This window comes from Sarcophilus harrisii, chromosome 2 (genome assembly GCF_902635505.1).
Source record: "Sarcophilus harrisii chromosome 2, mSarHar1.11, whole genome shotgun sequence".
Taxonomy (NCBI): domain Eukaryota; kingdom Metazoa; phylum Chordata; class Mammalia; order Dasyuromorphia; family Dasyuridae; genus Sarcophilus; species Sarcophilus harrisii.
Window position 1 is genome coordinate 241,270,191 of NC_045427.1, and position 13,075 is coordinate 241,283,265.

Below are 13,075 nucleotides of genomic sequence, written 5' to 3' on the forward strand. Positions count from 1 at the left end.
AACAGGACCTCTGGGCTAATTCTGGGCCCTGGGGAGGCCAGGGACAGAGCCCCCTAAGTTCTGGAGGGAGGGGCAGACCTACCTTCACAGTGGGGGAATCCGTAAGTCCCTGGCACACACGTGTCACAATGCAGACCAGTCACTCGTGGCCGGCAGTTGCACTGCCCAGTCTCAGGCTCACAGGTGATGTGGAGGGACCCAGCTTCAGAGCACTGACAAGCTATGGGAGAAGGGAACACAATCAGGCTCCCTCCTTCCATGCAAGACCCCCATGCACACTCTGCCAGGATGGGGTGCCTCTGTGTCTACTTATATAAGTTACCGGGAGACTGGTAGGGGAGGGCAAATGGGAGACGCCCCCATTTTATACATGAGAGTAAAGGAGATTCTGTTCTCCCGGTAAGCTGGGTGCTGGGGAGGGAGGTCCTTGGAGGAAGATCACTCACCAACACAGTTGGGGAATCCATAATAACCAGGGGCACATTCCTGGCAAGCAGACCCTGCATAGCCTGGCCGACAGTGACACATTCCAGCCCCGCTGCACAACTCGTCCAAGGAGCCGCGAGGGTCACAGGAGCAAACTTGGGGGAGAGGAAGCCCAGGATCAGACCAAATGAGCTGGTGGGCGACTACCTCTCGCTCTAAACCTCTCGGTCTGGCATTCAAGGCCCTTCCTAGTCTGGCCCCCACCCATTCTTCCTTATGTCTAGAAACAAGGCTTTGCATCCAGGAAGCACTTAAACATTCTATCCTTTCTTCACTGTTCCCCCAATACATGGGTCTTCCTGTGCCTTGGCTTCCTCTAACTTGCATGCCTGCTCCTCTCCCCTCCCCTTTCCACAGGTACACGTCCCTCTACTTCTCCACCACCTGTCCGTGCTTTCCGCCTTCTCCGCGGACTTCCTCCGGCCCCCTCTAATCCCCTTTCTGGGCCCTTACCGTGCAAGCTACATTCTCCCGCTGCTGACCAGAAGCCCCATCTCCTCTCTCAGCACAGGGAGTGCCGTCCCCGTGGTGTCTCAGCCCCCAGACATTTCCCTGGCTGCCTTCCGGCCTTGCGCCCCCGGGGGCCCTGCTCACCTCGGCAGTGGGGGTACGAGTGGTAGCCAGCTTGGCAGCGGTCACAGTGCGGTCCATCAAACTCGGGGCGGCAGAAGCACCTCCCAGACTCGTCACAGGCCTCCGGCAGAGTCCCCGCAGGGCTGCAGCCGCACACTGTGGGCACAGGGGGCTGCTCACAGCGCTGCCCCAACGGCCTTCGGTCCCTGCACCCCAGACTTCCGCCAGCACTACCTCCCTCCCAGACTTGGAAAAGGGAATCCTGGGAAGGGCTTCCAATGCCTTTTAAATGTGAGGGGCTGTGTTTGACATACTTATGTCAGGGAGAAACAGAAACGAGTGTGGCCCTGTCCCTACTTAGCTGTAAATCACTGGGAGATATAATGGGAAGAGCTTAGAGCCAGAATCAAGAGCCCTGGGCCAGAGGGCCAGCTTAAGAACTAAGCTTGTGAATTCTGGCAGCCAGTCACTAACTGGTACCTCCATTTTTAAATCTGTGAAATGGGGGCAGTGATACTCCTATTTCTTGCCCCCCGTCATGCTATGGGTGCTGCGTGCCTGGATGTGTTAGTGGGCGGCATGTGCATGGGAAGCCCTGGGAGGGGCGACCTACGTTGGCAGAGTGGGTAGCTGAAGTAGCCGGGGGCACAGCGGTCACAGGCGGGGCCTTCGAAGCCAGTACGGCACACACACTGTCCTGTCTCGTTGTCACAGCTGCTGCCAGTCTGGCCAGGCCCAGAGCACTGGCAGGCTGGAGGGGGAGCAGAAAGGCTGGGTGAGCAGGAGGACCCTCCAGACCCCAGACCCACCCCTGCACATGGTCGGGGGACGGGGACACGGGGACCAAGGGCTGGAAGACATCAAGACCCCAGGGTCACATTTTCCCCGCCCCAACCCACAGTGGGACCCGGAGCCAGAGCTTCCCTTGTCCTCCTGTCCCGAGGGCAAGGTTTGGGAGCCTGGGCTGGGCACTCACGCAGGCAGCCTGGGCCAAAGAAGCCTGGGGCACACTGTTCACAGTGCACACCCTGGAAGTTGGGCTTGCACACACACTGGCCAATGTGCGGGTCTTTGCGGCAGGCGTTTCCCAGGGTCCCGGCGGCGCTGCAGTCACAGTCTGGGGGCGGAAGGCAGAGGTGTCTGCGCGTGGCCTCTCCCATCCTGCCCCTGCCAGTCTTTCACTCTAACAGCCTCTCCGAGGGGCCTTCCCTGAATATCCCACACAGACACACCCGGCATGGGCCCAGAACTTCTCCCACCGCTCTTTCTGAATGCATGCAGTTTAGTGGGAGCTGGGAGACCCCAATGGCAGCGGCTGGTGTTTGCCCAACAGATTGGTCAGGTCTGTACCCCTTCACACTGAGGCACTCCCCAAGGACCAGGAGCTTCTATGACAGAAGGGGGAATATGAATTGTGGGGGGTATGGCCTTTTCCAGGCCCTACTTCCATTTGTGGGGCTCCTTTCCAGAGGCAGAGGGAATGAAGCCTCCTAAAAGAAAGGGAGGTGGGGATCACAAGTATTCGATACTTACTCACGATCTGCCCAGCTGGAAGCACCTGTTCCCCAGTATCATTGTGGGAGAATGAGGGCACAGCTAAGGGATTCAAGGAAGGAAGAGACATCGTCAAGTCACACAGACGCCCCAGCTGTGTTTCTGTCTTTCACTTCTGGGATGCTTTTGGGTACCCCTCTCATCAGCCTGACAGACCCTATCTCAGTCCTTATTCCTCTGGGATCATTCTAATTTCATACCTAGAACTAGCTCATAATCAGACACAGGCACTACCTACTTTCCCTCACTTGGGGATACAGCCCCAGTTTACTGCTCCCAGAAGTATAACTCATATCTAGCCTGCTCTCCTTAGAAAGCCTTCCTAGATTTGTTCCAACTATACACTAAGCCATTCCCGTAGCCCCACACCCACAAATTCACATTTGAGTCAGCTGTCCTTTGGTGATTTGATCAATAGCTGCTTTTGTGATTCCCCCTCACATGGCAGTCCTGTTCTCTGGAAGTCTAAGTAACCAAAAGCTAAAGTAAAGGGGAGGAGAGGAATGGAAGAGGAACCAAGAAAGCTGCTGACATCTCCCATCCAAAATACCTGCAGGAACACAATGTTCCTGATTTACTCCAAAGATTTGGGGATGGGGAGGAGGAACACCACAGACTTGTGCTCTCAGAAAGCCTATCTTGTTTTAGTTTATAAAATTTTGGGACTATAAATAGCTGGAGGATTGGGAAGTAGCTCTGTGACCTTAAGTCCCTTCACTTTCCTAGCCCTCATTTTGCTCCTCTATAAAATAAAAAAGCTGAAATAAATGATAAGAAGACCTTCCCAGCTCTCACATACACCCATTCTAGATGAAACTCCAAATACACACAAGATTATCAATCACGAGACAAAGACTTGTCCTTTCCACAGAGGTCCCAGAGCACATAAAACAGAACTTCTGATTTACTTCTCTGAGGGAAAGACAGACACACCTACGACTGAAACTCCAGGAATGGGCTTGCCCCCAACCTAACCCCGGCCTCCTCCAGGGCTTGCACTCACGGTAGCAGTGGGGGAAGTCTGTGAACCCTTTGGCGCAGGCATCACACCGCTCCCCTGTGTAGTTGGGTTTGCAGTAACAGCGGCCGGTCAGGTCCTCGCACGTCCCATCAGTGAAGTCTGACTCACAGTTGCAACCTGGAAGGGGCACAGGACCGCTGAGAGGCAGCCGGTCTCCCTCCCTCCCTCCCAAGCGGCCCTCGTGGCTATGGGTTTGACCAAGAAAGAAGGAGAGCCTTGGTTCTGCCCCAGTGTGACCCTAGGAGGCCGCTGCGGATCTCGGCCACGTGCCGACACCGCGGGACTTCAGAGAACACATGGGGGGAGCCCCTTTCCGCCGGGCCGGCACCCACTTACGGTAGCAGACGTAGGGAGAATCGATGGGGTGCTCGGGCGACCGATAGTAACCGGGGACGCAGCGCTCACAGTTGATGCCGGTGGTGTGGTGCTAGAGTCGGTGGAAGGGAAGAAGGGGAAGATTAAGGATGCTTTTCATCCTTCTGCTGCAGCCAAGCCCCACTTCCGGACAAAACTAGAGAAGGGAAGCCCCCGCTTCCAGCACTCAGCCACGGCTATCTTATTCTCAGCACGAGGGCGGCCCCTTCTCTGCTGGCGACCTAAGGCGGCTATCTGCCGGCCCTGCGTGCAGTGCGACAGAGAGAACCTGTTCTTGGCACCGGAACCCAAATCTGGGTTCTAACCCTGTCAGCTCCACAAGGTGGCTCTGAGAAAAAGCCTTCAACAACAATGTATGTGCATTCTTTGGGCTAGTTGTGTGACCATCAGCAGGTCAGGGACCCTCACTAGACCTGTTTCCTCATCTGTAAACTGGGAATTGTAAAGGCCGCGTGTTTATAAAGGGGAATTATTGGTTTGGTTAGAGGGCTTTGCATTAGTTTACCTGGCAGTCAATGCAGACGCCGCCACCTTCGTAGACGTTGTCCCGGTTCTTGCTAGCTCTGTGCCGATCCACCTCTGGGTCATAGTAGCAGTCGTGTGCATGCCCATGACAGTTACAGGCTGCAGACAGGAAGAAGGGCTCCCTTGTGGCCCTGCCCAGCCAGCCAGCCACTTCCCCTTGTGGGCCCCCTCTCCGCCTCCTAAGGTCTTCCAGGACACCCCCCCCCGTTGGGGTGCAAGGTTTGGACGCCTCTGGCCATGACCCGGCTCCAGGTCAGCACAAAGTGGGCCGACAGCCCACGGGGGGCCAGGGTGCCTGGTTTTGCCGCTAGCCGGCCGTACAACTTTGAGTGAAGCCCCTTACTCTGGGCCTCCAGCCGCCGCTCTGGAGGCGTGGAAGGGCTATGGCACAGCCCCTGAGGGTCGCGTGAGCTCCCCATTTATAAGTGCCTTGCCCAGGGAGGTGCCCAGGCGGTCCCCCTGCCATCAGGGCCGCAGAGACACTCACACTGACACTCGTTTGCATTGTCCATTGTGGCTGGTTTCCAGGGCAGCTGGTGGAAGCCGGGGCAGCAGCGGTCGCAGGCACCCCCGCAGGTGTTGTGCTGACAGGCGCACTGGAGCCTGGAGCAGACAGGAGGACAAATGAGGGTGAAACGCAGCGGGGGCCGGGGGCGGGGGGGGGGGCACACTCAGGGCAAACAGGCCCGGGAAGCGCCAACGGTTCCTCTTTCCAGGTGTACAAAACTTGGAGCTAGAAACAATGGCCAGGGCCGGTGGCTCCCAAAGTTTTTGTGTTGATAGCAGAGTATTCTTTGCTTTGTGGAGCTGTAGGCATGCTGAACACTCAGGCAGGCAACCTTAGTTAGAGAGTCGGGAGGTGACTCCATACACAATAATTAGCAAAGCATAGTCAAAATTCAGAAGTCACTCATCACTAAGGTAAACAGATGATGGACCCAGGTGGGCCCTTCTCATTCCTTACAAATGGGAGAAGACTAAGCAGATGGCCTCAGTGCAGTCGCCAGAAACAGTACATTCTCCTGAGCAACTCCTGAAGAACCTCTCTAGCCAGTTATTCCTCTTTTTAAAAACTGGTCAAAGGAAACAAATAGGCCATTTTGGGAGAAATCAAAGCAATCAATAAATAGATGGAAAAATACTCTATATAAATAAATAGAATGCTACATGGCCTGGGAGTGGGAAGCGTTTTGGTAGGGGAGGAGGAAGAGGAAGTATCACTAGAAGATATTATATAACTTTTTCTAAATCTGAGGTTAAATGAATCATCCATTAAAAAAAAAAATCCCTACCACCCACACTATAATGAAAGGATTATCTTCTATAACCCTTAAGGGCAAATTAATTGGTTGTTATTATTTTGGAAGAACTACTTTCAAGTATGTTATAGCAAAAGAGAAATGAACAAGGTCTGAGTTCAAATCCCAACTGATCCACATCCTAGTGAGGTTGAACCAAGGTAAGCTCCTTAAACTCTCTAGGTCTCAGTTCCTCACCTGTAAAATAAAAGAGTTGGAATAGATGATCCTTAAGTAGGTGATCTCAGTTTGAATAGTCTATAATAATTTTCTTTCTCTCCTCCTAGATTTAGGACAAGCAGTCAAGTGATTATATAGGAATGTGGACAAAGCAACCAAAACTTGGCAATAATACTGAGGCTTCCTGATTGGTTGAGAATGATGTAGGATTGTAAGTCAATGAAAAAAGTTGGTCCAAGGCACCCTGGGTGGTAAATCTCTAATGAGAAAGGGAAAAATAGAATCAGCATGAGGTGAATAGGATTTAAAGGTGGGAAGGAAGAACCTAAGTCATCTTCTAGTCCAACTGCTTCATTTTACTGGAGGTAACTGAGGCCCAGAGAAGTGATAACACATAGTAAAGATCATGAAATTCATAAATCTAAAATTCAAAAGGAACTAGCTCCCTCATTTTATAGATAAGAAAACAGAATTCTCAAAAGGGAAAGGGGTTTGCCCAGGATTATCCAAGTAGTAAATGGCCTAGAAGGGATTTGAACAGAGATGCTCAGACTCAAATCCAATGCTCTGTCCACCATGTCACAATGCTTCTCCATAGGGTAGCCTCATGGGAATTTGACAGTTTGAAGGAATCACTTCAATCATTTATAAGCACAAAGAAGAAGGATGAGTGTATTGTGCTTTCTAGAGCCCCCATGCTAAAGTACCAAAATATACCGTCCGGACTAGCTCTCTGGAGGATCTTGGGATCAGCCCAAGTCCTTGGTCTTAGTGGAGAAGTGATGAAGCTGGAGACCCATGAGGATGGTCAAAGATGGAGTCTGTTTATTTCAAGTCCTCTCAGCCCTTAAATACTTTAGTACGACTATATCACTACAGCACACTGAGCATGTGCCAACTGTAGAACCATTACATTACCACTGCACACTGTGCAAGTAAGCACCCTGCTATTGACATGTAAATGTCTCTCTTTACTGTAAGTATCCCTGCTTCAAGTAGAACACAGGTGGTCAGGTCCCTCTTTCTCCCCCCTCCCCCACTCTTCTCAGGAAGGGTGAGACACCCCAAGGGGAGATAAGAAATGAACCAGACATTGTAAGCAGGTTCCCTCTGGGCTGAAAAGTCTTATACCTCACCAAAAGTTCCCCCACAGTCTGTGGCACTCTACAGATGAGGATGGTTCAGAGTCTAAGATGGAATCATAACATCACTGGGTCACAGTTATAGATCTAGGTATGGAAGACAAAGGAAGTGGAAACCCTCAGGTCATACAAATTTTTCAAATTATTTGATTCTCTAGACCTCAGTTTTCTTATTGGTAAAATAAGCTGGTTGTACAAGGTTACTTTGGAATAGTCCCTTTCAGTTGTAAATCCTATGATTTCCTCATTTTTATAGAGTAGTGAACTAACAGAATGGAAATTCCTTGGGAAGAGGGGGGAAGAGGAGGGAAAGGAAGATGGGGAGAGGGAGAGACGATGGTGAGGGAGGGAGGTATGCTGTTTCTTTCTTGTCTTTATATTCCTAGCACATAACATAGTACCTAGCACACAGTAGGTGCTTAGTAAATATATGTTGATGTAGTCCTAGCGAAGTTATGTGGTAGTGGTACATGGGCATTCTGGAGTATAAGAATATATTATTCTTAGGGGATCATAGAGAGTCCAAAATCTTTCTAGATGATTTAGGACTGTAAATCAATGGATAAAGTTGGTCCAAGGCAATCTGGACCTAGCCAGTCATTCATTCCTCAATTGAAAAATGATCAAAGGAAATAAATAGACAGTTTTTGGAGGAAGAAATCAAAGCAATCAAGAAATATATTGAAAAAGCACTCTAATCTACTACTAATAAAGGAAATGCAAATTAAAATGCTAAATATGACCTCATGTGGCCATCAGATTAGTAAAGTTAAGAAAAAAGGAAAATGACAAATACTGAGATGGTTTAGGGGAAGCAGATATATTAATAAATTATTAGTGAAACTGTAAACTTATCCAGTGCATTCTAGAAAGAAATTTGGAACTACGCTTAAAAAATTATTGAACTATACATACTCTTGATCCAGTGGTACTGATACTAGATCTACATCTTAAAGACATCGAACAAAGAGGAAAAGGATTCATGTGTACAAAAATATTTCTTAAAGCCTTACTAGAGAGGAGCTCTCAGAGCTTCATTCTATATAAATGTCCCATGATATTTAAAGGGTATTACATTTTGATATATGTGCTCCACTCATGCTCTCTAACAGATCTCTCCCTTCAGCCCAGAAGGAAATATTGCCAGGTCCATTCCTTTAACCTGGAGAATCCCCTCTCCAGGGTTTTTCTTTCCCTTCCTCTTTAATTTAAAGACTAGCTTCTTTCTCTCATCCTCCCTGTCACTCTTCCTCAAGCAAGAGAAAATAATGTTGTGCTGGACAAAGGGTAACTGGCAGCTCTCTGGTGATATAGAAAGAGCATGAGTACATAAATCCAACTGGTTGGACTAGTTAATCTCCAAAATCCCTTCCAATTCTCAAATGTAAACCCCTAACCACTATAGTTATAATTCTCCTCCCCACTCCAATGAATTTATCTTAATTACTTGTATCATATTCACATCACAAACTACAAAATTGAGGGATCATTTCATGCTGCTTACTCTGGGCAATAATTGTATCAGATGCTAAAATGGCTGATTATACCTGTAGAAAGTGGATGAGCTAGGCTCACAGAAGATATGGAGCTTAGTTGGACCCAGGAAATCTGGCTAAATGGAAAGATTTAGAAGTTAGCCAACTGACTAGGTAGAAATCTTATACATGCACTTCTAATTACGTCATGCTGGCATATTGTTTCTAAACTGATAATTATCTTTTTCCTTGTGAATGACTTGTTCAAAGATGGCTAGGATGTAGTAAGGGGAAAAGAAGAGGGTTCTAGAATTGAGCATGATTATGTGGTGACTATAGCATTATCTAAGAGAAAATGAAAAGGTAACTAGGGATAGAATAAGAGATCTCAAAATATGGAATCCAAGCATGTCCAAGGGTCAAGAAGGTCAAGGGAACTCAAGTGTTTTGGATCAGTGATTAGATGTAGAGAGCTGGAACTCTGGAGAAGTATACTTGAAACAAGGTGTTAACTCAGTAGAATTAATGAGACACAGACACAAACATTTGTACAGCTACATGAGGATGGACAAACACCCACCCACGTATGAGACCCAAGCACCCCTCCACAGGAAAGGAAGATTTGTAGTGTACACAAACCAGATATGCCCTCCCACTGGATATCCTCCCAGATCATTAGGTTCTCTAGGTCACACATATACTTAGTAATTACAATAAGGTATATAAGGGCTGAAAAGAAATGGAAAAGAAACATTCTATCATTGACCAGCCTTGTGGTGGTTCTCTTGCTTCATCACTTCTCCACCTAAAGACCAAGGCCGTCCAAAGGACCTCCAGAGGCTAGTCTGAACATTACAATTAGAGATCATTTGAGGTCCAAAAATCTGTAAAGGAGAAAAGCTTTGGGGTCAAGAACTAGGTACCCTGAGGGACCAGCATCTCCCCAAAAACTGAAATCAGTGAGGCCCAGGGTGAAATCCCTTAGACTCTAGTCATTCAACAAGCATTTATTAAGCACTTGGTGTATGTCAGGCACTGTGCTAAACACTGGAGACACACAAAAAAGTGAAAGCAGACCCTGCCCTCAATGGGCTTGCTTTCTAATGGAAAAAGACAACATGTAAATAACTAGGTATACACACACATATGTTCAAGAATACATGAAAGGTAATAATCTTGGAGGGAAGGGAACTAATAGTTGGGAAGACTGGAAAAATCATCTTTCTACAGAAAGTAATATTTAAATTAAGTTTTAAAGGAAGTCAAGAAAGCTAAAAGATAAGAGAAGGATACAGAGCATTCTAGGTAGGCATAGGGGACAAAGAATACAAAGGCACAGAACTTGGAGATGGAAATTTTCTATTTAAGGGTGGCTTGACTATAGCATCTATGAAAGAATTAGTGTAAAAAACTAGAAAGGTAGGAAGGGATCAAGCTGTAAAAAAAACTTTAAATATACATGCATACAAATGTCACAGGTAAGTAGACCTGCACTAATTCCAAGTCCAACACTCTCCAGAGCTCTATCTCAATCATCTAGGACCTGATTATGAAGCTTCTCCTGTATCCCTTCCTCCACTCCTCATTTTCCATTTCCTATTGAGATATATTGACACCAGCTGGAGAAGAGGCAGAAGTAGCTGAATCATATAGGTAGAGTGGTTTGGGGATTATCTGTGGGTACACCCACTTACCAGACCCACAAACCACTAAGAGTCAGCCGAGAGATTGGGAAAATTCTCCAGCTTTGGATTGGCTCTCTAGGCACCAAGAACCAGCACTGGAAATACTCAAAAGAGGCTGGTTTTCCCCTTATGAGGTCACAAGCTCTCGATCTCTGGAGATCCCAAACAGAAGCCAGATACTTATAAGGAATGCTATAGAGAAGAGTCTTATATGGGCAGGATGTTACATTAGAATTCTCTTCCAAATTTGAGATTCTTTGATCTTATGAGATTTCTTTGATTGAGAAACCAGGGGATCATTAGAACTCAGGAATTGGCTAGGACAAAGGCAAAGGCAGACAGTGGGACCTGGCTTCCTCCATGACCAGGGGAGCTAAGAGAAAGAAACACTCTGGCTTGGACTGGGACTGGAAGCTAAGCAGAACCCAATTAGAAAAACTGGATCGAGTACCTCCATCCCCACATTCTTAGCCCTGACATCAGTTCCTGATATAAGTAATAAGCTGTTTTCCCACCACCCACCCTTTCCCAACGCCTTAATTTTGAGAACTCTGCAGTCCTTCAGTTGATGCCCAGAATAAATCTGTGCCCATGATAAAGAAGCTCCCCCCGCCACCCCTATGGCTATGGCTGGCACATTCCAGCTGCTGAGATGTCACTGGAAACAGAGACTGCCTGTGTAGGGGTCTAATTTGCCGGACATGGGTGTGGGTGGGAACTTGTGCAGGCTTCATCTGTCCTGGCTCCAAGCCCCCTCAGACTAGTTTCTGGAAGTCAGTGGTGGAAAGGGGGCCATCTCAGGCTGAAGGAGCACCCTACTCCCACACCTGGTTCTGGCACTGCCCCCCACTTCCCATTTCCATTATTTTTCCAAGCTCATCTCCCTAAACACATAAATAGCTCCAAATCCATGGAAAACAGGCTGATAAGGACAGAACAGGCAGGGTGGGGAGAAAACAGGAAGCAAAATGGGTGGGAGAAAACAGAGACTGTCCAGCAGCTCAGATCAGCACTGAGGAAATGACTGACCCATCCCTAATGGACACACAGTCACAGACACAATATTTGTACAGCTACATGAGGATGGACAAACACCCGCCCCCGAATGAGACCCAAGCGCCCCTCCAGAGGAAGGGAAACTTTGTGCTGTACACAAAACAGATTTGCCCTCCTACTGGGTCTCTCCTTGACGAGTCAATCAGGTTGGGCAGACAGAATCAGTTGGTTACACCGATGAGGGGAAATGCGAAGCCGGACGTCTGCAGTTGCAGGCCAGGAGCCGAGATCTGAATCGAGGCTTTCCCACTCCTGGTTCAGGAGTCTTCCCATTGCAAGCACATTATGTACTGGGAGTGGGGAAAAGAATGAACAGGACCTCCAGGTCTTCTTACCTGTAAGGGTCTGTGGGGTCTTGGGCATCGCAGACGTCCGCGTGACCATTGCAGACACAACGCCCGCCAATGCTGATGTCCTTGATGCTGTAGTAATACTGCAACAGGGGGACAAGTGAGCCTCCCCGTGGTGGCCCTCCCACCCATCCAGAACCTGCCGGCAGAGCGGAATGGCCAGGCTTCCAACAGGCAACTTTTCAAAATCTGGTGTCACTAGTCTCCTCCCCTGCTCAGACTGGGAATCCCACAAAGGCCAGTCCAAGGGTGTTCTCAGGACAGGGTGCTGACCGGCTGTGCTGTCAGAATCAGTCCCAGATGGGGCGGAGGGGACCCTTGCTTAGATACTGCTTTCCCTCCCGTCCATGCTACTTGGCTGGTAAAAAACACTCTTCCCTTGGCCACAGACATCCAAGAGAAGAGACATCAAACTGAAGGCCTCAAAAATGTCCGAGTGCTACTCAAGCCAGATTAAAATATAATTGGGAAATATTTGACAAATGAAAACATCACAGAGATAACGTTAATTTATGGTTCTCAGAGTCACTATGCAGCAGCAAGGATCCATTTCTATTGGATTCGGCCCCGCTGTTCCAGAGTTTCTAGACATGAGACTGTGGCCTGGTTACCAGCATGTGGTCTCCCTGCTCGGGGGATTACCTGAACATCCTAATTTCCCGGGCACCCCCAGCTATGGGTGGGAGACTCACCCGGCGAGTGACTGTGGGGTCTCGCAGCGCTTTCCCCATCAGGTGGCCAAGGAGAGTATTGGTGCGTAGAAAACGAAGGCGGATGTTGGTGGCCTTGGTGAAATTCCGAAGGAGTGGGGAGTATGAGAAATTCATGGCCCCCGGCCGCCCATTCACCAGAGACACCACGATCTGAAAGCACAAAAGTCGTAGGAGACTGGGCCCCCAAGCAGAGGTGCTCAGCCAGGCCCCTCTGCATTCCGCTCCACAGCTCCCAAAGCTCCCGGGTGGCTACCTCATTCAGGGACACCCCAGAGGCTGGCCAAAGGGAGTCCCAAGGCAGGCGCTCTTTCTTTCAGGAAATGTCCCAAGGACGTATTTCCCACCGACTAGGGAGCTCCCTAAGAGCAGGTGTGGATCTCTCTCAGACTGGAGGTTCCCTCAAATGAAGCATTATGCCTCTTTTTTCTGCCTCTAGTACAGAACCATATGCTAGCATTTAAAAGAGCTCAGGCAGAGAGTCAAACAGAAACAAAAGCATACAGGTTGGGCTTTCAAGAAAGTCTGTGTGTGGGCTCCAAATGCCTTGACAGCAGACACAGACCGCTATTCCCAGTTCTCAGCAGAGAACTCGGAGAGAGCAGGGGACTCATGTAAAGTCTATGAGATGAGTTATTTTTGTAG

General features: G+C 48.8%; 1 protein-coding gene across 1 annotated transcript in view; it reads right to left on the reverse strand.

Annotated features, from left to right (window-relative positions):
* Positions 1 to 13,075, reverse strand: part of LAMA5 (laminin subunit alpha 5) — a 115,327-nt gene that overhangs the window by 46,834 nt on the left and 55,418 nt on the right. Inside the window, exons 5-16 of the mRNA XM_031951721.1 lie at positions 12,413 to 12,583; positions 11,706 to 11,803; positions 5,022 to 5,137; positions 4,515 to 4,633; positions 3,971 to 4,061; positions 3,617 to 3,751; positions 2,593 to 2,655; positions 2,036 to 2,176; positions 1,673 to 1,810; positions 1,081 to 1,215; positions 447 to 581; positions 83 to 220 (exon numbers count right to left, since the gene is read on the reverse strand). Of these exons, the coding sequence (XP_031807581.1) occupies positions 83 to 220; positions 447 to 581; positions 1,081 to 1,215; positions 1,673 to 1,810; positions 2,036 to 2,176; positions 2,593 to 2,655; positions 3,617 to 3,751; positions 3,971 to 4,061; positions 4,515 to 4,633; positions 5,022 to 5,137; positions 11,706 to 11,803; positions 12,413 to 12,583 (1,480 nt within the window). The remainder of the gene's footprint in view (positions 1 to 82; positions 221 to 446; positions 582 to 1,080; positions 1,216 to 1,672; positions 1,811 to 2,035; positions 2,177 to 2,592; positions 2,656 to 3,616; positions 3,752 to 3,970; positions 4,062 to 4,514; positions 4,634 to 5,021; positions 5,138 to 11,705; positions 11,804 to 12,412; positions 12,584 to 13,075) is intronic.